The sequence below is a fragment of the Pipra filicauda genome, unplaced genomic scaffold (assembly GCF_003945595.2).
Source record: "Pipra filicauda isolate LSUMZ 115617 unplaced genomic scaffold, ASM394559v2 scaffold47_size6085603_pilon, whole genome shotgun sequence".
In the NCBI taxonomy this organism is placed as follows: Eukaryota; Metazoa; Chordata; class Aves; order Passeriformes; family Pipridae; genus Pipra; species Pipra filicauda.
This window is the reverse complement of record NW_024104620.1, coordinates 4,071,360-4,095,034: the sequence shown is the minus strand read 5'-3', so window position 1 is coordinate 4,095,034 and position 23,675 is coordinate 4,071,360. Positions and strand designations below refer to the sequence as shown.

The 23,675-nt window shown below is 49.4% G+C and overlaps 2 protein-coding genes and 1 long non-coding RNA gene across 4 annotated transcripts; 2 read left to right on the top strand and 1 right to left on the bottom strand.

Annotated features, from left to right (window-relative positions):
• Positions 1–98: 98 nt before the first annotated feature.
• LOC120324271 lies at positions 99–1,565 on the bottom strand. Its single transcript, XR_005565435.1, has 2 exons — positions 1,519–1,565; positions 99–355 (listed from the first exon to the last, which is right to left on the bottom strand). It is a non-coding gene; the product is annotated as an uncharacterized LOC120324271 (long non-coding RNA).
• Positions 1,124–16,326, top strand: EXOSC10 (exosome component 10). Of its 2 annotated transcripts, none has more exons than XM_027736342.2 (25): positions 1,124–1,267; positions 2,191–2,327; positions 2,747–2,870; positions 3,357–3,461; positions 3,880–4,045; positions 4,745–4,856; positions 5,147–5,222; positions 5,359–5,469; positions 5,858–6,001; positions 6,300–6,490; positions 7,111–7,267; positions 7,904–8,052; positions 8,364–8,414; positions 9,160–9,271; positions 9,913–9,963; positions 10,482–10,560; positions 10,724–10,845; positions 11,150–11,245; positions 11,863–11,937; positions 12,351–12,438; positions 12,654–12,727; positions 13,292–13,457; positions 13,934–13,995; positions 15,120–15,193; positions 15,773–16,326. In XM_027736342.2, exons 1-25 carry the CDS (start codon positions 1,139–1,141, stop codon positions 15,801–15,803), a joined length of 2,682 nt encoding a protein of 893 aa, XP_027592143.2. In that variant the 5' UTR covers positions 1,124–1,138; the 3' UTR covers positions 15,804–16,326. The 2 variants fall into 2 exon arrangements, with proteins under 2 accessions (XP_027592143.2, XP_027592142.2); XM_027736341.2 differs by having other exon boundaries at positions 13,289–13,457.
• A 1,740-nt stretch (positions 16,327–18,066) lies between these two features.
• Positions 18,067–23,675, top strand: SRM (spermidine synthase). The gene is made up of 8 exons (XM_027736332.2): positions 18,067–18,325; positions 18,466–18,586; positions 18,842–18,934; positions 20,117–20,270; positions 20,939–21,022; positions 21,351–21,496; positions 22,321–22,443; positions 23,006–23,675. The coding sequence occupies exons 1-8, from the start codon at positions 18,180–18,182 to the stop codon at positions 23,021–23,023; spliced, it is 885 nt and encodes a 294-aa protein (XP_027592133.1). The 5' UTR covers positions 18,067–18,179; the 3' UTR covers positions 23,024–23,675.

Sequence of the window (23,675 nt, the reverse complement as noted above, 5' to 3'; positions counted from 1 at the left end):
TTTGGCTGTGTTCCTGTTTATTCCAAAATATTTTTTAGGCAGAGAGAGGGAAGTAGATTAAGATTCTTTTTTTTTTTTCTTTTAAGGTGTCTATTGCCATTGACTTGTCTTTTTGTGCATCAGTTCAGGCTTTATTTCCCTTCTGATGGCAGCTGGATGCAAAATTACCAAGACTGAATGAAATCTGTCGCTTGTATAACAGAAACTTGACCGTAGAACCCCTAAATTTTTGTCTCCAGGAGATGTGATGCTGTCTGTGCAGTAAGAACATCAGCGTGCTGGGTCTCAGGGTCACAGCCACAGCTCGAGGGACAGCGTGGGGTGTTGAGCAGAGTTCCCTGGCCTCCTCCAGGTGCTGTACCTCAAAAATGGGAAACAAGGAGGTGGCGGTCAGGAATTTGGGTGGTATTGCCCCTGCCTCCTTTCCAGGCACTGGTGTGGCTGTCAAGGGGACTGAGCACCACAATATAAGAAAGTTATTAAGCTTTTAGAGAGTGTCCAAAGGAGGGCAGTGAGGGTGAGGAAGGGCCTTGAGGGGAAGCAGCTGAGGGCACTTGGTCTGTTCAGCCTGGAGGAGGCTGAGGGGAGACCTCACTGGGGTCTTCAACATCCTCATGAGGTAAAGAGGGGCAGCACTGATGTCTTTGCTTTGTGACCCATGACAGGACCCAGGGGACAGCTGGAGCTGTGTCACGGCAGGGTCAGGTTGGATCTCAGGAAAAGGTCCTTCCCCCAGAGGGTGGTTGGCACTGAACAGGGTGGTTGGCACAAAACCCCAGGGTTTTGTCACGGCCCCAAGGCTGACAGAGCTCCAGGAGTGTTTGGACAATGCTCTCAGGGACAGGGTGGGATTGTTGGGGTGTCCTAGGCAGGGCTAGGGGTTGGACTGGATGATCCTGGTGGGTCCCTTCAACTCAATAATCTGTGATACTGTGGCTCCCTGGTGGTGCTTTTGAGAGGAGACAGGGCCGGTGTCCCCCCGCTCAGTGTCCCCCCTCAGGGCCTCCCATCCCACACGGGGGCTGGTCCCGTCCCGCCGCTGGGGGGCGCCACCGGCCCCTCCCCGCCGCTCTCCCCCGCCACCGACGCCGCGCTCTCGCGAGAGCGCCCAGTTCTCGCGACAGCTTCACGCATCAATATGGCGGCCGCCGTGCGTGAGGGGAGCCCGGCGGGGCAGGCGGGCGGCGCCGGGACACCCGCGGACAGCGGGACAGCCAGCGCCATGCCGACCCTACCCGGCTTCGACAGCCCCGATGCCTTCGTCAAGGTGCGTTGGGGGAGCCCGGGGGGGAGCGGGACGGCCGCCGCCGCCCCCGGCGTGCGCGTGCGCTTGGGCCATGCCGGGAGCTGTAGTCCGGCCCCGCGGGGGCTGCGGGGAGACCCCCGCCCGAATGGTGACACCTGTGGGGAGTCCCCCTGCGCGGGAGGGAGGGTGCGAGCCGGTCCTGCGGGTGCGGGGGCCGAGCGGTGCGTCGGGGCCTGTTACCGCCTGGCTCGGGCCCTAGTCCTATCACCCACCTGGAATTCCTGGGGACCTTCGGGAGAGCCTGTGGCACGGGCATTACTTCACCTGGCGTTACAGATCGCAGCGTCAGTCCAGGTGTGTTTCACGTGTGCACGATGCTGCTTCTAGAGAGGGAACGTCTGCCAGTTCCCAAGAAGGAAGCGTTGCAGCATTTGGGGTTTTTTTGTTAAAATAATGAAGTCATTACGTTCCTACTGATTTAGAGTCACAGAATATACTGAGTTGGAAGGGACCCACAAAGACCGTCCAGTCCAACTCCTGGCCTTGCACAGACACCCCAACAATCCCATGCTGTCCCTCAGAGCGTTGTCCAAACGCTCCTTTGAGCTCTGGCAGCCTTGGTGCTGTGCCCACTGCCCTTGGGAGCCTGGTCAGTGCCCAGCCACCCTCTGGGGGAAGAACCTTTTCCTGAGATCCCACGTAACCCTGCACTGACAACTTCAGGTCATATCTGTAATGCTAGACTGAGTTACAGATCCTGTTCTTAGACTTTAATTATCTTAAGTTCTCCAAATAGTCCATGCGAACTTACTCTTGGTGAAAAGCCCCACGATACCACACAATAGAACCACGCAGGTCAAACCAGCCAGGCAGGACGCATTTCTCTCACAGGGTACACTGGGCAAACAGGAACAAAATGCTGATAACGTGGTGTTCTTGCACAGTACGCCCTGGGCACGGTGGTGGCTGCAACAAAGGCATCCAACGGGCTCCCCCAGCCTGGCGACGAGTACGATTTCTACCGCAGCTTCCCCGGCTTCCGCGCGTACTGCGACACGCAGGGAGACCGCCTGCTCCGCTGGTAAGGGCCTGCTGCCCCTCCCCATGCCCCCAGCAGGCAGCCCCCTCCTCTGGGAACTCCATGCTTTGCTGTAGGTAAAACAGTGTTTTACTTCACACCTGATTTTAGCTGCTCTTCTAGCCCCGTGACAAGCTTAAAGAGGGCCTTTCGTACTGATCGCCATGAAGAGCTGTGGCAGAGGGGAGCAGCTGACTCCAAACAAATTAGTCCGTTTTAAAAGTCGTGGTGTGGTTTGTGAGAAATTAATTCTGGCACTTAATACTGCATAGGTGCTTCTCCTTTTCACTGCTCATGTGATGATATCTACGGTTTGATTTGTTTTCAAACTTTGAAGTGCAGAAAGTTGAAGAAAGCTGGATGTTTTAGGATTGAGATTGCCTGCTCACAGATTGCTGACAGCTGTGCTGTTCTCTTGCAAGCATGAGCCAGGTGATGCAGTACCACGGCTGCCGGAGCCTCCTGAAAGAGTCCAGCAAAGTGACAGGGCTGGAAGATAAATTTGATATGCTGGTTGACTCCAACGATGTCATTCTTGAAAGAGTGGTAAGCAAATTATTTCTGGATGTGGTTCTTATAAACTGTTCAGTTCCCATAACTTTTTTCATTGCAAGAGTTTCAGTGGTAGTGCTTTCACAGTTACAGTTGGTATTTCCTCAGTCTGGTGTTTTCCCTTATTTTAAAACCCTCTCCATGTGCTGGGCCAGAGCTCCCAGCAGCTGAGGCAGGTGGGTTATGGGCCAGAGGGAGGGACTGCAATATGTGACTTGTGAGGAAACTAAATACAGTTTGGCACAAAACCCTCACAACCTGGGAACAGGTCTGTACATTTTAGAGCTGCTTCTCTGAGGAAACTCTTCCCACCCTTGATGGCCAGCATGCTCCTCCCACATTGTCTGTCTTGTGTTGTGCAGAATTTGGGGGAAATGGCAGTGGAGGTACCTACCTGTGTGACTTTCTTTACTCGATCTGACCAAAGTGGCTGAGTGTGGTAATTTAGCAGGTGTTTCACGTTGCTTTTCTGGGTTTTAGAGTATTTTATTGGATGAGGCATCCGGAGTGAACAGAAACCAGCAGCCAGTCCTGCCAGCTGGGTTACAGCCCCCACAGATGATCGTTTCCAGCTGGAACCGTAAGGTGAGGCCCCTGTGCTCAGCTTGCTGTGTTAGCTCAGCTCTTCTCCCAGCCTTGGCACTACTAATTCTCCAGTGGAGTTCAGTAGTTAAATATTCTCTCATGTTTTTTTCACACATTCTGAGTCCCTCCCTCTTTTTTCCCTTTTCTTGTTCATTCAGACTTGATTCTGGATTCTCTGTGCTTTCACTTGCCATTTCAGTGTCATGTACACCACAGCCCTTCCTGTGCTTATTCATATGGATTCAGGATCCTGATTCAGAGAACTCTCATTCCTCAGTGCTGGACTTGCTGAGAAAAAGTGACTCAGTTTTGAGCGTGGGGTATAACTTCGTTTCTCTGAATGTTGGGTCAGGCTGAGTAGGAGAAACTCTGAATGTCTGTTAAGTCATGTGAGTTTTACCTGTGGTTTTTTAAACAGGCAGGAGAATTCCACAAGAGAACTCAGTCTGAAACCTTCCGACTGCTTCATGCCAAGAATATCTCTCGACCGCAGCTTAAGTTTCGGGAGAAGATTGACAACTCCAACACTCCCTTTGTCCCTAAACTTTTTATCAAGCCAAATGCTCTGAAACCTTTGCCTGAAGGTAAGGAGATTATTTTACTTGGGTGACCTGTTGAGAGTATGTGACACAAACCTGGTCCTCACAGTCTAGAGGAGAAATCATTGACTGTAAAAACACATAACGGGAGATGTTGAGCATTTGGGTGTAGTGAGCTCTGTGACTCTGTTTACTTGTCTAATGTAAGAGTAGATCAACATACAGCATCTTCTTGTTGGTATACAGCAAATAATCTGTCCCAAACAGATATTGTGCTCTTTACCACCACTGAACATACACCAGAGTCACTTTTGCCTCAGAAGTCTTGACCAATCTAGTTGACTTTACAGATGTTCTTTCAAATGAGTGAGGTGTGTGGGGAGACCCACCTTTGCTTTGGGTGATTTACCACAGCCGCTGTGTAACACCCTATTTTGGTAACATTCTGCTGCTGATGGTTCATCCATAATCTCCACTGATGCCACTGTACTTTTAATAACTGAAGATTTTTCAATCTCCTTCCAAGCTTTTGAGCAGAACCACCTTGTGTCTTGCTTAACAGCAACCTGGTAACTGAGTTGTCATTCGAGGTGCTGACAGCAAAAGCTGCAGCTCTAAATTGTTAAGATTTTTGATGCTTTGTGGTTTTAGTAGGATCTCGTGGTGGGTGGAGGGGAGAGAGTAGTAGGCTGAGAACGTGTGATGTGGGGGACCCAGTCCAGTTATTCCATATTGGTTGTTCAGCCCTCACAAAAAGTGGACGGCAGCGAAAGGAGCGCCCTGAGGACTTGGACGTGCCAGCTGCCTTGGCAGACTTCATACATCAGCAGAGGACGCAGCAAACTGAGCAAGACATGTAAGAAATGAACCTGGCAGCGAGGTGCTGGGAGCCCCCCGGGTGGACCTGTGCCCGTGTGCTCCCACCACGCTGGTGCTCGCCGTGTGTAACAGCTCTGCATGTGTTTGTGCCCACACTGCAGTGTGTGTGATTTGCTTTAGACCTCTGCAGTTACATTGAACCCGTGCTTAATAACAGGCAACATTTCTGCCGGAAAGGGAAACTGCCGTAGGTGTCAAAGTCTCTGTGCTCTGGCCTCATAAAGGTGGCTGGGATTTAGCCTGTGCTTATCTTCCTAATTTCCACAGGTTTGCCCACCCTTACCAGTATGAACTGGAGCATTTCTCTCCACCAGATGGAGTTCTCAAGAAACCAGAACTCCAGGTTGGTGCCCACTGTAATTTGCAGCTGCAGCTGCAGTACATTTACAGCCATACTTGACAAATTTCAGATCTGAGGGTGGAGGTGGGGGTGGGAGTTGACAGAGAACATACCATGCCTAATTCATGTGCTCTGCCAGATGTACAGGCCCATGGAGGAAACACCCTGTCACTTTATCACCACACTGGATGAGCTGGTAGAACTGAATGAAAAGCTTATGAACTGTAAAGAGTTTGCCCTGGATTTGGAGGTAATCAAATCGCCTTTTCTGCTTAAAAGTTACACGTGTACTTTTAGGACCTAGGAGACCATTATATTCTTCTAGTCTGTTTTGTCATTTTCTGGGTTTTTTTGTACTTTTTGACATGAGAGTTGAATGAAAGTTGAATTAAATAGTGTCAATACTATAAGTTTTCCAGTCGTTGGACTGGCTGCCCACTTCTAGCTGAATTTGATCTTCTTTCAGTTCATCCCATGGTTTTTTTATGTCATCTTAATGACTGCAAAGAGAAAGTTTGATTATCCAGTTGTCTTTTTTCTTAAAGAAGTCCTTTCCTTCCTTCATTTGGGGTGCTGTTTGTTTTATGGCATTACTTCTGTAATGAATCCTAGTTTACACCTCTCTTCCCCACTTTCAGCACCATTCCTACAGGAGCTTCCTGGGCTTGACATGTCTGATGCAGATTTCCACTCGAACAGAAGATTTCATTATTGATGCCCTGGAGCTGCGCAGCGACCTGAACATCCTCAATGAGACCTTCACAGACCCTGCCATTGTGAAGGTCAGCTGCCAAACTCACCACAATTCCCTTTTTTATTATCATTATTGGTTTAGTTTAAGTTTTATTATACTTAAAATCACACTTGGCTCTGCTCTCACTGTCATTTGTTCATGGACCTCTTTCCTCGATGTAAGTGGTGAACTACTTGCCAGTTGCACTCCTTGAGTAGTTCTGTACTTAACAGTAAAGGACAGAGAAAAGAAATCTCATCCTAGACACATGAATATGAAAACACAGCACCACCAGCCTGGAGTAGAAATGTTCTTTGTATCATTCCCAACTTGTTTTGCTTTTCAAGGTCCTTCATGGTGCTGATTCAGACGTGGAATGGCTGCAGAGAGACTTTGGTCTGTACTTGGTGAACATGTTTGATACTCACCAAGCTGCTCGGCTCCTCAATCTTGGCAGGCATTCTTTGGAACACCTGCTAAAGCTGTATTGCAGTGTAGATGCTGACAAGAAGTACCAGCTGGCTGACTGGAGGATACGGTAAAAACTGACCCCTAAATGGGCTGGAGCTGCCAGGTAGCTCTTTCTCCTTGTTTGCACTGCTAGAGCTTCTAGTTGCAAGACCCATAGTTATAGGTTAGTCTCAAAGTGAATGAGCACAGCATTCACCTTGGCTGTGCCTTAAGTTTGAGTGTGGAACAGTGCTTAACCACTGCAGTGTTATGGAGTCAGTCTGTATTTGCTCCCCCAGAGCCCCCACGGAAACACTGTCACCTGTACAAGGTGCTGTTGGAGCAGGGAGCTTGGGCTGTGCAGGTGCACCCTACACACCACAGAGATCCTAAATCTACTTTATGTAGGCTCTGCAGAGACAGCAGAGTTATGACAAATACCACAGCAAGCAGTTCTGCCATCTGACTCAGCTGCAGGGCAGTCCTGCTCTCTGGCAGGACTGTGAACAGGATGCCATATGAATTGGAGGGGGCACAGCATGTTACTGCTGTGGCCCAACAAATCCTTCAGCAAGGAAACAGAGGAATTCCCATGTTAGTTCTTGGCATGTCTCGTGTCCAGTTTGCACTAATATGCCTTGCAAGAGGAAAGTGGCAGTTTGGTGGGACAACTGAAACATGTTGGTGTAATTGTGGCTCTTTTTGTAGCCCTTTGCCAGAAGAAATGATGCAGTATGCCCGTGATGACACTCACTACTTGCTCTACATCTATGACAAAATGAGGGAGGCACTGTGGGAGAGAGGGAACGAGCAGCCCACGCAGCTGCAGGTTGTGTGGCAGCGCAGCAGGGACATCTGCCTGAAGGTAAAGCCTCACCTGGATGGATTACCTGGATCAGGGTATGGGCTTGGGACAGAGGGTCCTTTGCCTGTTCTACTCTCTTACATAAACACTGGTTGTTTTCCTCTTCGTGTATCTGAAATGAGCTTTATAAACTCTGCCTCAGTCATGTGCAGTCATTTGTTTCACTAGCTAAAATCCTTGGATTGAGGTGCCTTCCTGCTGTTTTTTGAATGTTAGCACTCCTTGGCCTCACACTGCATTCAAGTGTGTCTTTTCCAAGAGAGATGTTACATTTCCAGTTCTGCTGGATGTTCCTAGAAGTTCAAAGCCTCGCTGGAGTTGCCTTATGAGACAACTACGTTGTGCCTGGAAAATACTGTCTATGAAAATAGGCCTTGTGTAATATAGAGAAGCTTGAAGATACTGAAGCTCCTCCTGGAGTTGATGAGGGTGGTTTTCCCCTAAAAATGGATGAGATGTATGTTTTTCAGGAATAGGCTCCTAGCAATCATTTAGGATAAAAGCTCAAGACACATTGTACCAGAGTGCATTCAGTCCCCTGATGTCTGTGTGAGATTCTCTGTCTCAGTGGAGCAAGGCAAACTAGAAAGCACAAATCCAATACTGATCACGAGTGTTTCTTTTTTTCCTGTCCAGAAATACATCAAGCCCCTCTTCACAGATGAATCCTACCTTGAGCTCTACAGGAGGCAGAAAAAACACCTCGACACCCAGCAGCTGGCAGCATTTAGGTTGCTGTTCGCATGGAGGGACAAGATAGCACGTCAAGAGGACGAGAGCACAGGGTAGGAAGTCTTTTGTTATGGACACTGGCTTAATACTTCAATAAATCTCTTGGATTGTGCCCCTTCCACCCCTGAGATGGAACCACTTTGTAGAAATCACTGTACTGCCTCAGGCTGCTTGTTGCTCAGAAGTCCTGTTACATTAGCAGTAAATTCTTACAGGTACCTAGATCAGTCCTACTTAATTCCTTTTCTTTTTAACTGATGTCATCTTCTCAGACCTTGTAATTGGGGCAGAGTTGTGCACTTTGGAGGTTTTTTTAAGTGCTTTTAACATTCTGTTACGTTCACACCGCCTCTTTGTGTTGTAGATATGTGCTCCCAAATCATATGCTGTTGAAGATCTCAGAGGAGCTGCCCAAGTAAGTTCAGTCCACCCTGAAGGAGTCTTATTTGATTTTAGTATCCAGCAAGTTCCTTCCTAGTGTGTAATGATTTCTGATTTCCTTCCAGCTGCCAGTACTGCTTTTCTCTATAGTTGTTCAGTTTGGAAGAGAAATAAATAGCAATACTCCTTGGGAAGGCTCCAGACCTCTGGGATACATCTCTGACTTTATTCCCCTAATAAACCACATTCCTTTGCATTGTTCTATGTCACAAATTCCCGAGATTCCCACACTATTACAGAACAAGAGAGGGATGAGTTCCCCCATAGCATTTATTTGGGCTTTTTTGCACTTCCTAGAGGGTTGGGAAGGGCAAGGGGCAGATCCCTTGAAATACCCGATTTACACAACATTTTCCTTGACCACTTGGCACTCATCATCTAACATCCATACTTGAGAGTAATAAAAATGCATCTTTAAAGGTAGGCCCACTGCTGGGCTCAGCTTTCATAGGTGAATACTGAATGAAATGATGATGAGGAGAGTCAGACCACAGAAAAGTTAAATGAGAGGAGAGCTGACTTAATGGCTTCTCCTTGTCTGCACAAACTGATACAGAAGAATTTTATCACAGAGAATAAACTTTGACATATTAATCTGACTTGTCTTGCTCTGTCACAGTCAGGACCGTGGTTATATCCCATTGCACATCCTTGGAATGCAAATACCTGACATATTGGCCATAAATACAGCACACTGAATTTTCCTCCTCTCTCTTTAGAGAACCCCAGGGCATCATTGCCTGCTGTAATCCCGTCCCACCCCTCGTTCGCCAGCAGATTAATGAATTGCATCTGCTCATTCAGCAGGCCCGGGAGATGCCTCTTGTCAAGGTAGGAGTAGCTGGTACCACACAGGAGACTCATCACTGGCTTTCCCTAAGCTGGGGACTGGAGCTGAGTGGTGACCTGGGATGATGTGCGTGCTGAAGTTTGCTTTTTGGACGCTGAATGTGATGCTCTGTGGCAGAGCAGAAAGATCCGCTGCAGCTCCTTGCCTGTGTGCTGTTTGGTGGTTCCCTGCAGAACTGGAGCAGCAAAGGAGCAGACACTGCTTGAGCAGGGTGCAGTTGTCTGTCTTACACTGCACGTCTCGTTTGCCTGCGTGAGGAAGAACTGCACCTTGTGGAATTTGTTGGCCGTGTAAACGGACTCATAAATCTTTTAGAGCTGTGGCGAGGCAAACAAAAACAGCCCTGGCTGCAAGAGCTTCATTAGTTAAAATGCATCATCAGCATGTTGATATTAGTACAGCTTTCCTCCTGTAGTGAAACAAAAACACTTGTGAGCAAGAGTGTGTCCTTTCTGTGCAAGGTGTTTAAATATATAGCCAAGTGCAAACAGTGCAGGAGAAGAAAGTAATTTTATTAAACTGCTAGCTTGTAATGAATGTGTTGAAAACATTGATAAGGAGGCCAGCCTAGAAGAAACAGGGCAGGTACATTTAAGTAACTTACTTTTCTCTCCCATTCTAGTCGGAGATTACTTCAACTGCCAAGAAGAGAGCATCTCTACCCACCCCTGAGGTACTGTTTACATGGTATTTTTACCTAATGTCTTCAGCCTTAAACTTGGAAACAAATGTAGCAAAATTCTACTTTCTAGTGAATTGCTTATCTCATCCCTTTTACAGATCTCTCAGCTTTAGCTTAATGTTTGTGTTCTGTGCTAGACTCATAACATTACCAGCTGTAAATTGGTGTTTTACAAACCACTATAAAGCAGCACTTAAGGCTGTATCAGCAAACACTCTGGCTGCTGGACAGTTTCATATGTGTTAAAATATATTGACTGAGCTGTAAGAAGAGAGGTTTTAGATGAGTTTATAAGGCTGAGTCGTTCATTCTCCTCTTGTGTGTGAAGTAAATCATCTCCATTAACCACTGGGTGTTTGCATAGGTAGCCTTTTGCAAAGTGCTCTGGCAGGTGAGCTACATTAGGAATTTCATCCTTTTGTTTGAATTTCTGTCTTAAGTGTCTGCAGTGTGTGAAACCATAGATTCATAGTGTATTAATTGTGTTTGTAATTTGAATCCCTCTGCAGAAGCTGGAGAATGCCCTCTTTGGACCACACGACAGCTCACGGATTCCTATGGATGATTTTCAGAGCAACTCTGCCTTGGGTAATTTAGAGTTAACCTAAAAGCTGTGCTAATAATGCAGTGGTGGGGCTTTGACATGGAGGAAATAAATGGCCCTGAAAAAACTTTCAGAGGAATCTCATTACACGAAAGAGCAGTAAAATACACAAGTATCTAATAAAAATTTTGTCTCCTTTTCATGCAGAGCCTGCACCAGTTTTGAAAGATGCTTGTCTCTTCTCAGACAGTGAGAGGACAACGAATAGTCAAGATATTCAGCCAGAGCCAGCATGTCTTGTTGCTACTGCCACTGTCAGCATATTCAGTGTAAGCAGCACGTTTGTGAGTGTCCATATTGAAGTATTAGAAAACAGACTTAATAATCTGATAAAACTGTGTGGAAGTGTTGCAAGAGATAATAAGGAGGGACGTGCCTGGCAACAGCACTGACTCCTGTCAGGTGTGTGGCATAACCCAACAGCTGGGTTAGAAGGCCAGCAAGTTCAATGTCTCTGGAGGGTCACTGCTCTCGGTGGGGGTTCAGAGTGAGAAACAGCCATGCTTGAAACAGCAGTAGCCAAACTAAGAGAATATTTGTGTTAATATTTCTTTTTTTTTTTCTTCTTTTAAGGAAAGTGATGGAGACGAAGGAAATAAGAGGCCTTTAACCACTGCACAGCGGAAAGCTCAGCTAATAATGGAGTCCTTTGAAAATCCATTTAAAATGGTAAAAGCTCCCAATACATATTTGTAGTGGGACTCACAAAATACCCAGTGCAGAGAATGTCCTGAGCTGGTTTTTCAGGTGTATCTTTAAGACCTTGATAGAGCATCAGCTGCTCCTCACTGGAATCAAGGGGTTGTTCTTCTTGCAAAGACACGTGTGGACTTGTTTTCAAAACACATTTAAATGCCTCTTGGATATAAGTCTACATAATAAACAACCTTTCTCTAGTTTTTTTAATCAAGTTTGAGGTTTTTGAAATTTGCATCACGTTTTCATCTCTACTTTATGGCTAGAGTTAGTGAGCTGAACAATAGAATACTGCTGCAGATTTGTAGTGGCAAATTACTGGGAAATAATATCAAACCAACTTTTTCTGGTGTGCGGTTGAGGGTTGGTTTGTTGGGGTTTTTCGGTTTTGTGGGGCTTTTTTCAGTTGGTTTTTCTTTAATATTTCTCTTGGGCATAGCTGCAGTAACTTCTCTTTTTCCACAAGGTGTTCCATCTGCAGAATGCTTCTCAAATATGAACTCACTGATTTACAACAAGTAGCATTTTAGCAATGAGATAAATGTCATGCACTGTGTTTAAAGCAAAATGTTTTTTTTGCCTCTCTACAGTACCTACCTCCAGAGGAGAATTCTACCTATATCTCACAATCTGCCAAGTTTGACCCATCATCAAAAATTTATGAGGTAAGGCTTGTGCTAAAAATTCCTGCAAAGTGGTACAAAAGAAACAAATAAGTAGTTTGTTTTGCTCTGGGAACCTCAGCAATATAGTATTTTTTTTTCTTCTTGAGAAACTTGACATATTTCTGTGGCATTTATATTCTTTGGAGAACCAGGACTGGAGACATTCCACTGTCTGTCAAAACTGCAACTACTGCTGAAGTATCTGCCTTTGTTCTCATGACCTGTTTGTAGCTCAGAACTTTTAAAGCACTTGGTTTTACTTCACCTGGTGCAGCAGATCTTAATCTCTTTTACCATCCAATTTGATCTTTTGTACTCTTAATGAAGACCAGCACGTGGAAGCAAGTTTATAAACTCCCTTTTGCCGTAAAACTTCAAACAAAGTGGTTCCAGGTGACACTTTTTCATTGCAGATCAGCAATCGATGGAAGCTGATGAGTCAGGCACCAGTACAGAAGAAGCCCAAGAATGAAATCAGTAAGAAAGCAGCCCAGGAGTCAGGTACAGCCATTCCTCCCTTCCTCAGGGTGTGTGCCAGCATGCTTTTCCCTGTGCACATAGGTTGTTTCCTGTAGACGATGGATTTCCTGAGAAATTTTGTAGTTTGGTAATGTTTATACTATGTTTAGTTTGAGACTTGCTGCTTTGCTTGCTTTTTGTAAGCTCCTGGCTAACTTACTGCTGCTTTTTACAGTAATGCTTGTTTGTCTCCATAGCTGCCCGTGCCCAGGCACAGAAGGTGCATAAAAACACAACACAAAACGTTGTGTCTGTTCGTCAGCAAGCCATGGTATGTCATGGAATTCCCTCCTTCCAGACTGTGCCCATCTTGACTGTTACAGCAGTTCAGAGTGAAACCCTGAGCCCTGTCACTCTGGAACACCTGAATGTCAGTGTTTGGACAGTGGTGCTGCCCTGGGTGTAACAACAGGCCCTACAAACTGTGCTGTGCACACTGTCACATCCCTCCATGTGCTCAGTAGGGAATTTTTCCACTGCTGCACTTCTGCTCCTCACTTGTTCCCCCAAAGCTCCTCACTTGTTCCACGTAGGCTCCCCCAAATCTGCCAGTGCGGCCACAGCAGGTCTCAGCCTCTGATATCCTGTGAAATGACAGCTTGGCTTTTTAGCTCAGAAGTGCCTGCTGTGTGAGGAGAAAAAAAACAAAGCAGTTTAGGCCCCAGGAAGAGCAGAGAGCTTTCTCCCCACACTGTTATTGCCACAGGCAGGAGCTGTCGCTGGGGCCTGGCTCCACTGGGCAGTTCATCTGCACCCCGGTGCCTGTGCAGGGATGTTTCTTTCTCCCCTCCTGACCTTGTCCTTGGTTCTCTTCTGTGGGTTGCTTTCCCAGCAGGAACAAGCAAATAGGAAGAGGGAAAGAGACACGAGTGAAACGGGAGCGGAGTTGCCAACACAGGAGAAGAAACGGCCAAAACCCCCCCAGCAACCAGAGGAGCTGGAAGCACCAAAGCAGTTTACCCCCTTTGATTACAGCAAGTCCAACTTCAAAGTGTTTGCAGGTAAGATCTGATCCCCTGCTAGAGTGCTGCAGGCTGTGGAAAACGTTGCCAGCTGAGCCTGGAGAAGGCTTGTGGGAATGTGGGTGGCAAGGCAGCGCAGACTGTTACAGTGCACTTACCGTACAGTGGGGAAGCACTTGAAGAAGTTGACTTGAGGAATGAACACTTCAACATCCCTTCTGATTTGGAAACAAAATCCTGAAACCTTTGGCCAAATGGATTGTGGATTTGGGTTTTGTTTCTTTTCTCCATGGAGAAAGTCATCTGTTTAATTGGACTCGGGAACTAGGAGGCAAAGAGGATTGGACTCCTTTGTAAGAAGCACCTATTCAAAAGCATCCCCTGTCCTTAAGAGACTGTTCTGAGTTGTACTGTGTGGGAGACTACAACAAAACCTCCATATCATCAGAGGAACACTGTGGAATGCATTGTTCTTTATGGAGAATTTTAGTGACAGCTTCTCCTCTCTCCTTTAGGAAGCAGCAAATCGAAGCAGTCGCCACAATTTGATCCTGCCAAGCAAGCTTACACAGGGAAGGTATGGGCCTGTCATGAAAAGAGGAACAGAAATGTGGGTGACAGTGTGTACCAAACTGGGGAGGACAGATCACCTTTTCTGGGTGTGCAGAATGTTCCCTAACAGCACTTGGTGCTGAGGTGCAGCTTCCAGCCACAAGTTCATGCTTCCCATTTAGCAGGAGCTTCCTTGGGGCCCCTCAGACTCTTTGTTTCCCACTTCTTCGTACATTATTCACACCTACACCTCCACACATCACAGGCATGACACTTGGACCACAGCACACCACTACAAATTCCCAGTACCAAATTCAAGGCACTCTCAAAAATCTCAGTCATTCCAATGGTTCCAGGTCATTTCAGGTCTGTGTGTTGCTCATGTTCTCCCCAAGTGCTGTTATCAGGAAAACAGTCTGAGCTCAGAGATTTTTCACTTACTCCTAATTGAGATTGAAGAGAAGAAAGAAAACATAAACAATCAAACACAAACTTAGGGCAGTTCCTGTGCTGTCCCCTGCAAACCTGGGTACCTAAACCCCCCATCTATACCTGCATAGTGCTCACACGTGGTGTTTGGGTGCTTGATGTGTCGTGTCCATGGGCTTTCAGGCAGGAAGTAACAGGAAGCCCGTGTGTGAACTCACTGGGTGCTTGAGCATTAATTTTAAGTTCTGAAGCCCATTTCTTGCATTTCAGCCTCCCCTGTGCATGCAGCCTTCCTGCTTATTTAACTGGAGGGGAAATGTTACCAGGGAGCATCTGAGACATTCAAAAAGATTGCGTTTTAGAAGCTGAACTAGTTTATGCCTGATAGAGTAGGAAACAGTTTCCTGTGCAATCCTGTCAGTTGAAACTTGTTCCAGGATAAAAAATGAAACCAAATGGTGAATTTGGGACAGCCTGTACAGGTCTTTCTGCCTAGCTGGGTAAGATTTGTTGTCAGTGGGGTATTGTGCCTCACATGTCCAGGTCAGAGCAGTAGAACAGCACTTCCTCAGGTGCACTCAGAGCAGCCCTAAAGCATAAAGCTCACGCTGTGGATGGAGTGGTGTGAGGGTGGCACAACCTGGCAGCACATGAACCTCACAGGATACACTGGATCTGGCAGGAACCTCACTGTGCTGGTGTTTTGTTTCTTCTCTGCAGAAATTTGCTGGAGCTAACAAACTTCAACAGTCTGGAAACCGGAGCATGTCCTACCTGGCGGGGAAGGCTGAGAGGTGTGTTGTCAGCCTGCTCTGACCCAGCTGGAGTGTTTGCACACCCCTGCCCTGGAGCCATGGGCAGAGCACAGCTAATTGTGCTCTGCTGCTGTGGGAGCTGAAGCACATGTTTAGTGGGAAGAGGTTGTGTCATGGCTTGACGTCAGTTTAAAGGGGAAAAAAAGGAAAAAAAAGAGAAACTTAGTCAGGATTAATGCAATCAAAGACAAGTCTGAGTGGAAGGTTTGAAATGCTGAGGTAAAAGTCTGTGTTAATGGATGTGGGAGTTGCTTTCTTTGACCACAAAGGTAGGTGGAGGTGGGGAGAACATCTGCCTGGCTTGGGAGGAAGACAAATAACAGTACTGCCAAGCATGAACATTCTTGTTCTGAATGGATACTTAATGTTTAGCTTACAAGAGATGAGTCTTGTGTGTTACTTAGTCATAAAAGAGCAACACTAGGTAAGGGCAGCACTGGAGGGGGTAAGGGCTCTGTCTGCATCAGGACCCTTGATAGAATCATTGTAACATCGTCAGTGTTCAGTCTTGAGTGAATTTAGAGCAGGAGTTAAAGTGTTTGTGTAACTCTTTTGCAGGGGTTCGACACACCACTGGCCAAAGAGATAATCCTTGTTACAGGACCTGTGGGAGTTGCTGCTGAAGGAAACAATAGTTAGAAGTGTTGTCACCACGAGGAGGCAAATACCGGTCATTGAGCAATTTTTGTACAGAAAATGTTTTTTTAAGACCATTAAAACTCTTTTTGTTCCAAAAGGAAAAACATTTTAATTGATACCACTTTTATTATATTCACATTGTTTTTTTTCTAATTATACTCATAATGTTGCCTTTTTTATAATTTTGAAAGTTTATCCTGTATCCTCAAACACAGTTAGGCTGAACTTGTCACTTGTTGGAGTTGCCTGAAGTCCAGAACCAGCATATCAATGGAGTATGAGAGGAACCTCTTGGCACCTCTAAAGGCAGCAGGAAAGTCATAGATTCAGTAGATATGACTCAAACCCCAGCAGTCCAGAGGAGGAAATGAGGCCAGACTGTCTTTTATGTTAGACCTTGCTTACAAATTGAACTGCACAGCTCAACTCTTACAGGACAAGGTAATATGAAAAATGAGTGTGTTTACCTGGCAGTGTTTGTGTATTTTTAAACAAAGACTTTATTCCAAGGGAAAAAAAAATAGTTAGGATACTTTTGGGATCAGAGGTCAGTGGCTTCACCATAAAGTTATAGAGTGAAAGTAATAGCATTAGGCAGAAGGTACAAACAGAGTGCAGTGTTGGGCTGGGGAAAGGCAGTGGGTTCTGTGCTGCAGCTGAACCTCTACAGCTAAACTAACATCTCCAGGTTTTAAATACCCACAGTGAGTTACCCCAAAGTCTTTGTAGAGAGTATCAGAAACAGTATCAGTACTTGGTGGATGGACGACAGAGCTGATTCTAATGCTGACCACTGCTGGCTGGTAATGCTGCTGTGCAGAGGTAAGGAACATGACATTTTAACAGGGCTTTATTTTATAAAGACTGTGGGGAGGTTTAGGATTGAGTTTGTTTTCAGTCTCTTCCACTGTTTTTGGGGAGTAGGGAGTGGAAGGAACAGAGGAGGGTTCTTAGGTATCTTAGTGTGAACAGAGCCAACTGAGCAGCATTGTAATGGTGGAACAGTCTCTTTCTGCTCATAAAATCTGCTTGCATGGCTGAATATTGGAGAATGTTTTCGTAAAGAGGCAGTTAAATAGCAATTGTCTCTAAGTGCATTTGCAGGGGCTGCCAATTCCCTCTCTAGCTTTACCAGTTCTGGTTGTTTCTGTAACGTGAAGAACAAGTAAGTCTTACTAAAAACTCCCTTGCCCCCAGGGATATTAAAATCTCTCTAGTTTAAGTCCTCTACTTAAAGTTCCATGCAAAGTGACATTTCAAGGGTGATCTTAATTTCAGGTCTTTTCTGTTTTCATTTTGTGAGTTGCCACAGTTTTTAAAAACGTTTCTAATAGAAGTGAGTAGCAAATCCCTGTGTGCTTTATTCATCTGGCTGTGCCAGTCAAGTTGTAGCACTGGGATCCACGACTCTGGGGCTGATTTGCTGTTGTGCAGCAGTTGTTGGAGATCTTTGTGTAACATGGTTGGAGAACTACTCTTGGTAGAACCTTGATGTGTTTCTCCCAAGGCCTGCTCCTCGGAGCACGAGCTGAGCACAGGCCATGGCCCACCAGCACCAGAACCAAACCTGCTTTTGTGACATCCACACAATCCCAGGATGGGTCAGGGTGGAAGGGACCACAGTGGGTCATCTGGTCGCACCTTTCTGCTCCAGCAGGGTCATCCCAGAGCACATGGCACAGGATTGTGTCCAAACGGGTCTGGAATATCCCCGGTGAGGGGGACTCCACCCTCCCTGGGCAGCCTGTTCAGAGCTGGGTCACTGCACAGGGAAGAAGTTCTTCCTCATGTTCAGGTGGAACTTCCTGGGCACCGGTTTCTGCCCCGTTCTCTTGTGCCATTGCTGGGCCCCCCCGAGCAGAACCTGGTCCATCCTCTGCCCCCTCCCTGCAGCCACTGACAGACACTGCGGAGGTTCCCTCTCGGCGTCTCCTCTGGAGGCTGAACAGGCCCAGCTCCCTCAGCCTTTCCTCCGGAGAGTCGCTCCAGCCCCCCGGTCACCCTCGTTAAATCCCACGCCCCCCACCCCCGTCACATCCAGCCCCTCAGCCGCCCGAAGCGGACCCTTTTTGGCGGGGCGGGCGCGGGGTGTGTGCGGGGCGGGCGCGCCCTTTCCCCCGGCGGGGGGGCGGCCCCGCGCTCGGTGACGGGCGGGCACGTGGGGCCGGCGCGGGGCCAATGGCGGCGGGCGGGGCGGGGCGGGGCGCGCGGGGCCCTGCGCGCGGCTCCCGCGCCCGCGGGGTCAGGCGGCGGCGGCGGCGGGAGCGGAGCGCGGAGCCCCCGCAGCGCTGCCCCCGCAGCGGCTCCGCCCCGCGCCCCGGCCGCGATGGAGCGCGGCGCGGCCGCGCTGATCCGCGAGGGCTGGTTCCGAGAGACCTGCCGGCTCTGGCCCGGCCAGGCCATGTCGCTGCAGGTGGAGGAGCTGCTGCACCACCAGCGCTCCCGCTACCAGGAGATCCTCGTGTTCCGCAGGTGCGGGGGGCGGCGGGTCGGGCGGCGGGGAGGGGGGGGGGCGGCCGGCGCCACGCGGTGGGGCCTGTTTGGCGCGGGGAGGGCGCGGGGGAGCGCGGCTCCGGGCCCGGCTCCGACCCCGCTTCCCCCGCTCTGCCCAGCACTACCTACGGCAACGTCCTGGTCCTGGACGGGGTGATCCAGTGCACGGAGCGGGACGAGTTCTCCTACCAGGAAATGATCGCCAACCTGCCCCTCTGCAGCCACCCCGACCCCCGCAAGGTGAGTCGTCCCCGGCCCCTCCTTGGGGTCCCCCCGGCCGGGGCTCGCAGACCCGCCCCGGGCCCTGCGGCGCTGCCGGGGGCTGCCCGGGCCCGCCGGGCGAGCGTGGCCGCAGCCGCGTGGGCCCCGCAGCTCATCGCCGGCCGCCGGCAGGACGGGCCCGCGGGGATTCGCGCCGCTCCCGTTAGGCCGGGCAGCCCCAGTCCCCCCGAGCCGCCCCCGCTGACGGCCGCTGTCCTGCCCTGTCCCTGCCAGGTGCTGATCATCGGCGGCGGCGACGGGGGAGTGCTGAGAGAGGTGGTCAAACACCCCACCGTGGAGTCCGTGGTGCAGTGCGAGATCGATGAGGTGCGTTGGGCTCCCGGCTGCGTGCGGGAGCCCCGGGGCTGCGGGCGGGCGGGCTGCCCGGCAGAAGCAGCCCGGCCTCACAGCATCCACGGGAGCTGCGGCTTCACCTGCTGCCCCTTGTCAGCACCGGGCGCCTTTGCTGCCGGTTCTGCTGGCGTGACACTGACAGCGCCACCTCTTTGCCTTACAAGTCATCTACGTGGCAGCTGGCTGCCTCTTCCATGTGATTTCTTTCACACACATGCGGTTGAGGCCCTTCCAGGCCGGCGTGGGCCAAGCACGGGATCTGGAGGAGCGCCCTGGCTTTGTGGAGGTGCTGCTTTTCTCTCTGCCTCGCTGCTGAACTGACTGCTGCTCCTGCCCGAGGAGGATGGTCACTGTGTTGAGCAGTCCCCTGCGACTGAAAGCAGGAAATAAGAAAGGGGGATTTGTTTCCACGATAAATGGGCTAGTCTTCCTCCTCTCGGCCAGTTTGTTCTGATATTTTACTTTCTTAGGAAGTTTTGCTCAGAGGAGGGCTCTATTAGGAATGGGAAACACTGCTATGTGAGATGTGTGCACAGTCTGCCAAGCTAAGTAGGCAAACGTGCCTGGTTTTGAACAAGCATTGCCTGACACCAGCATATTTTTTTGTCTCTGCCAGCTGTGAGAAGCTGGTAGTGTTCAGTACAGTTGCTGGGCCCAGGGCAGTGCCTGTCTAACCACGTTAGAGAGAAAACTATCTTATCATAGCCACTGATATAATGGCTATGGAGCAGAGATGGGGATCTTTCTCATCTCGCATCTAGAAACCTGCTGGCGTGGTTTCATTTAGGAGGGGAGAAAGGGAGATCACCTCTGCAAAGGTGTCCAGAAGGAGAAGGGGCACAGAGCAGTCTGATCTGTGATTGTGTTCACTCAGTTCCTCAGGGAGCCTTTGAAGCTCCAGCTTCTTGTTGAGTTTGGCAAGGACAGACCAACAGTGTCACTGAACCCTGAGGCCGTAGGAAAGGGCTGAGTGTAGCTTGTTGGCTGAAGATGCTGACAGCTCTTGAGGATCTCGCTGGCTGAGTCGGATTTGTACTGAAGGCATGGAAGGAAATGACTCACTGTGCTGTTCTTTCGGTTGCAACTGCACAGTAGCCTGAGAAGCAGCTCCTTGTAGCCCCCGCTGACCCACTTGTGCTCTCTGTGTTGCTGCAGGATGTGATCCAGGTATCCAAAAAATACCTCCCAGGCATGGCAGTGGGATATTCCAGCGCTAAGCTGACCTTGCACGTGGGAGATGGTTTTGAGTTCATGAAACAAAATCAAGAAGCCTTTGATGTGATTATCACGGACTCGTCTGACCCCATGGGTAAGAATTCTGCCATAAAAGGGCGCTGCTTTCCACACTCCCCCTCCTTTTCTGCTTACCTCTTGGAAGTTATGCCAGCCTGCCCAGGCTCCTTTCAAGTGAAAGACTGTTGCTGACTTGCTTCTTTTGGTAGAGAAAGGGAAGGATGAGAACCAGAAAATTGTATTAGCAGGGCTTCAAGCAGCTGACGCGTTTCTCTCCTCAAAATTCAACTCCAGCAGCAATTGCTTCTGGCAGAGCTGATCCCTGAGACCAGCAATCCCGTGGGGGATACAGCACCATGCTGGCAAGGGCAGCTTTGCACATGTGCCAGTGAAGCAGTGGCTCACACACTGTTGGTGTAGCACCCATCCCAAAGATGGCTGTGGTGAGGCTGCTGTATTTCTGAAGGGGAAAACTGAGGCAGAGAGAGACCAAATGTAGATTAGACACCTCATTTTAGGGACCTGACGATGACTGCTTGAGCCACCTTCACTCTTGCTGTAGTCAACACAGGAGAGGCATGTCTAAAATGCAGTTTAGAGCAGGAGTTCTGTTTAAAAAATGCTCCCTGGAGCAAAAGGCAGCTGCTGTGACTTCCTTTGGTAAAGGTCCTGGGCTTGCTATTGAGCAAAGCTGAAATCCTGATGGTTTTGCTGTGCTGAGGGTCACACTCACTTTTCTCCCAGGTCCTGCAGAAAGCTTATTCAAGGAATCTTACTACCAGCTGATGAAGACAGCCCTGCGAGAAGATGGGATTCTCTGCTGCCAAGGTGAGGGTGCTGTGGCTGGGCAGAGGGTGATGCCAGACCACTGCGTGCCAAGGGTGAGGCACAGGGGGAACTCTTCTTGGGAAGACGTGATGCAGGGAGTGAAAGCATTTCGGCTCCCAGGTACAGCTGTGGTTTTGGTCTGTCTCCATCAGCTCAGACTGCTGGACTGAGCTTAGCAAAACTGGCGTAGGGGTCTGGTCTTGCCTTTGAAACCACATGAGCTGTGCAGAGCAGAGCAGAGCAGGTTGGGACTTGGAAACGCTGTTAACCTGGCACAGAGAAGGGGGACAGCTCTCACCTTGCATCCTGCCTTCCTCTCTCCCTGCAGGTGAGTGCCAGTGGCTGCACCTGGATCTCATTAAGGAGATGCGTCAGTTCTGCAAGTCTCTGTTCCCGGTGGTGGAATACGCCTATTGCACCATCCCCACGTATCCCAGCGGGCAGATTGGCTTCATGCTCTGCAGCAAGAACCCGGTGAGTCTCCGACACCTCAGGTGCCCTTTTCCCCTGCTTGGAAGCACCTGCAGGGTCTGCCTGAGGCTGTCCCCAAGAGCTGGAGCTGTGGCACTGAGCTCTCCCAGCTGTGGGGCCTCCAGACCCGTGCAGTCCCAGAGCTGCAATGCAGCCTGCTCAGTGCTGGATGAACTGCAGAGCTGACCAGCTGCCTTAGAAAAGGACAGGGGTTCCTGTCTAGTACAACAAACTTGGAAGGGAAGAAGTTGCTACCAATTCCCAGAGCCTGTTAAGGCTTTGTCTTGTTGATGTTGGCTGTTACAAAGTGGGCACCTGCTTGATAAGAATCAGGCTGTGACTGGTAATCTGCTCGTACAGAGGCCTCCGAGGGAGAGTCAGTGTTGGGATGTGGGCTGGTTACTCTGTGAGACCAACTGTCAGGTGGGTTTTTGGGGCCAGCAGTGCTGCTGCTGTACAGGATTTATCTGGGGTGCTGGCAGCATGCACTGTGCCTGACTTAACACAGACATGGATTCTGCTCTGAACAGCAAAGCCTTGCTTTCTTGGATGCTCAGGCACTCTGACAGCTTCATCTGGCACGGGGCTCACCCAGTCTGACCTCATGCACTGACATCTGTGCATCAGGGCTGGTCACACGAGTTACAGAGAGTGAACCCCAGCCCTTGGGGCTGGAGCTGTGCAGAACCTTTGACCTCATGCTAGAACAGAAAGTCATCTGTTCTCCTGCGAGTCCTCTTGGTTCTCTGCCCCACGTCAGGGTGCCTGTCACACAGCCCCTGGCTCCTCACCCAGGCACTCAGAGCTACCTGGCTTTGCTCTTGCAGAACACGAATTTCCGGGAGCCTGTGCAGCAGCTCTCGCAGCAACAAGTGGAGGAGAGGAGTCTGAAATACTACAACTCTGACATCCACCGGGCAGCCTTCATCCTGCCCGAGTTTGCACGGAAGGTGAGCCGGGCTCTGCTGCTGTGCCTCTGTCCAGGATGAGGTGGGAGTGGGAGTGGGCAGGACTGAGGATTTCCTGCAGCCTCAAAGGCTTCTGTGGGCAAGTCGGAGCAGGACAGCGTTTTGTATGACAGAGCAGAGGATGAGTCAGTCAGGGAAGGCTGGAGTTCAGTTTGAAGCTTCCTTGGGTTCATGTACCGTGCCTTGATGGCAGATCACTCCTACTTCACCTGCCAAAACTGAGTCCCAGAGCCTGCAGAACTGGTGTTGCCCATTGAAAAGCTCCAAAAGTCTTAGATCAAATGTGGTTATGGCTTCTAGAAGAAACCAGAGGGTACAGAAAGGATGCTCCAGCATAGTTCAACCTGCCTTTTTGAAGGATTTCTGCGTTATTCCATCATCTCCTAACTGGGTTGCAACTGCAGGTTCAGGAAAAAAAACTCCTAAGAGCGTCCTAGGGATGAAGGCAGATGCCATGGTTGTGTTTCAGAGGTGGTGATTCATACTTCTGCTGAGGACTGGTAGAGCTGTGGCAGGTCCCTCCTGACACTCTGTCTGTCTGCAGGCGCTGAGCGATGTGTGAGACTGAGAAGCTGCTTCCTTCCTTCAAGGTGGACCCTGAGATCGTCAGTGATGTGGTTGGGACCTTCCCAGCAGACTGCAGATTTGCTCTCCACTGTGTGGGATTGTTTAACCCGTTTGCCAGCCAACATTCCCTTTGATGTGTAACAGATGATGGGGCACAAGCCAGATAAGACTATTGAAAAGGTCCAGTGACTTATTGCGTGAGGTCAAAACTGTTCTTTCCAGTGCTGGAAACGTAAGGTGTCTTCTTCCTTTCTCTCCTCCCTGCACCCACCCTAAATCCCCCGTCCCCGCGCCCCCGTCCCACCTCCACCCCCAACTGACATGATGTATTTATAACTGACACATATTTCTGTCTGGTGATCTGGGAAGAGTCCAAAGGGTCCCTGACTCGGCCTTAAGCACAGAGAGTGAGAGCTCTGTGCACGGTGAGCTTCGCTCTCTCCTCGTGGGAGCTCCCTGCTGCTGAGACGTTTGACTGGTAACGGGTCTGAGCCTCCGTGTCCCTCTGCCCTCCTGTGACACCTGCACTGCTCTGCAGCACGGCTGGAGAAGTCACAGTGCAAACTGTTGCCATTCACAATAGGTCTCCCTCCAACCCTGATGGAGTAGCAGTATTAAACACCAGCCAGGCAGGCTGGCAGCAAAGT

What these genes read in the sequence shown, in the direction of transcription:
- EXOSC10 (XM_027736341.2), top strand. Translation starts at nt 1,139, where the DNA reads ATGGCGGCCGCCGTGCGTGAGGGGAGCCCGGCGGGGCAGGCGGGCGGC. An exon ending in TCTGAAACCTTTGCCTGAAG is followed by an intron (nt 4,046 to 4,744) that starts GTAAGGAGATTA and finishes TTGGTTGTTCAG; the next exon opens with CCCTCACAAAAAGTGGACGG. An exon ending in ATCTCAGAGGAGCTGCCCAA is followed by an intron (nt 8,415 to 9,159) that starts GTAAGTTCAGTC and finishes CTCTCTCTTTAG; the next exon opens with AGAACCCCAGGGCATCATTG.
- SRM (XM_027736332.2), top strand. Translation starts at nt 18,180, where the DNA reads ATGGAGCGCGGCGCGGCCGCGCTGATCCGCGAGGGCTGGTTCCGAGAG. An exon ending in GCCACCCCGACCCCCGCAAG is followed by an intron (nt 18,587 to 18,841) that starts GTGAGTCGTCCC and finishes TGTCCCTGCCAG; the next exon opens with GTGCTGATCATCGGCGGCGG. An exon ending in TGCAGTGCGAGATCGATGAG is followed by an intron (nt 18,935 to 20,116) that starts GTGCGTTGGGCT and finishes GTGTTGCTGCAG; the next exon opens with GATGTGATCCAGGTATCCAA.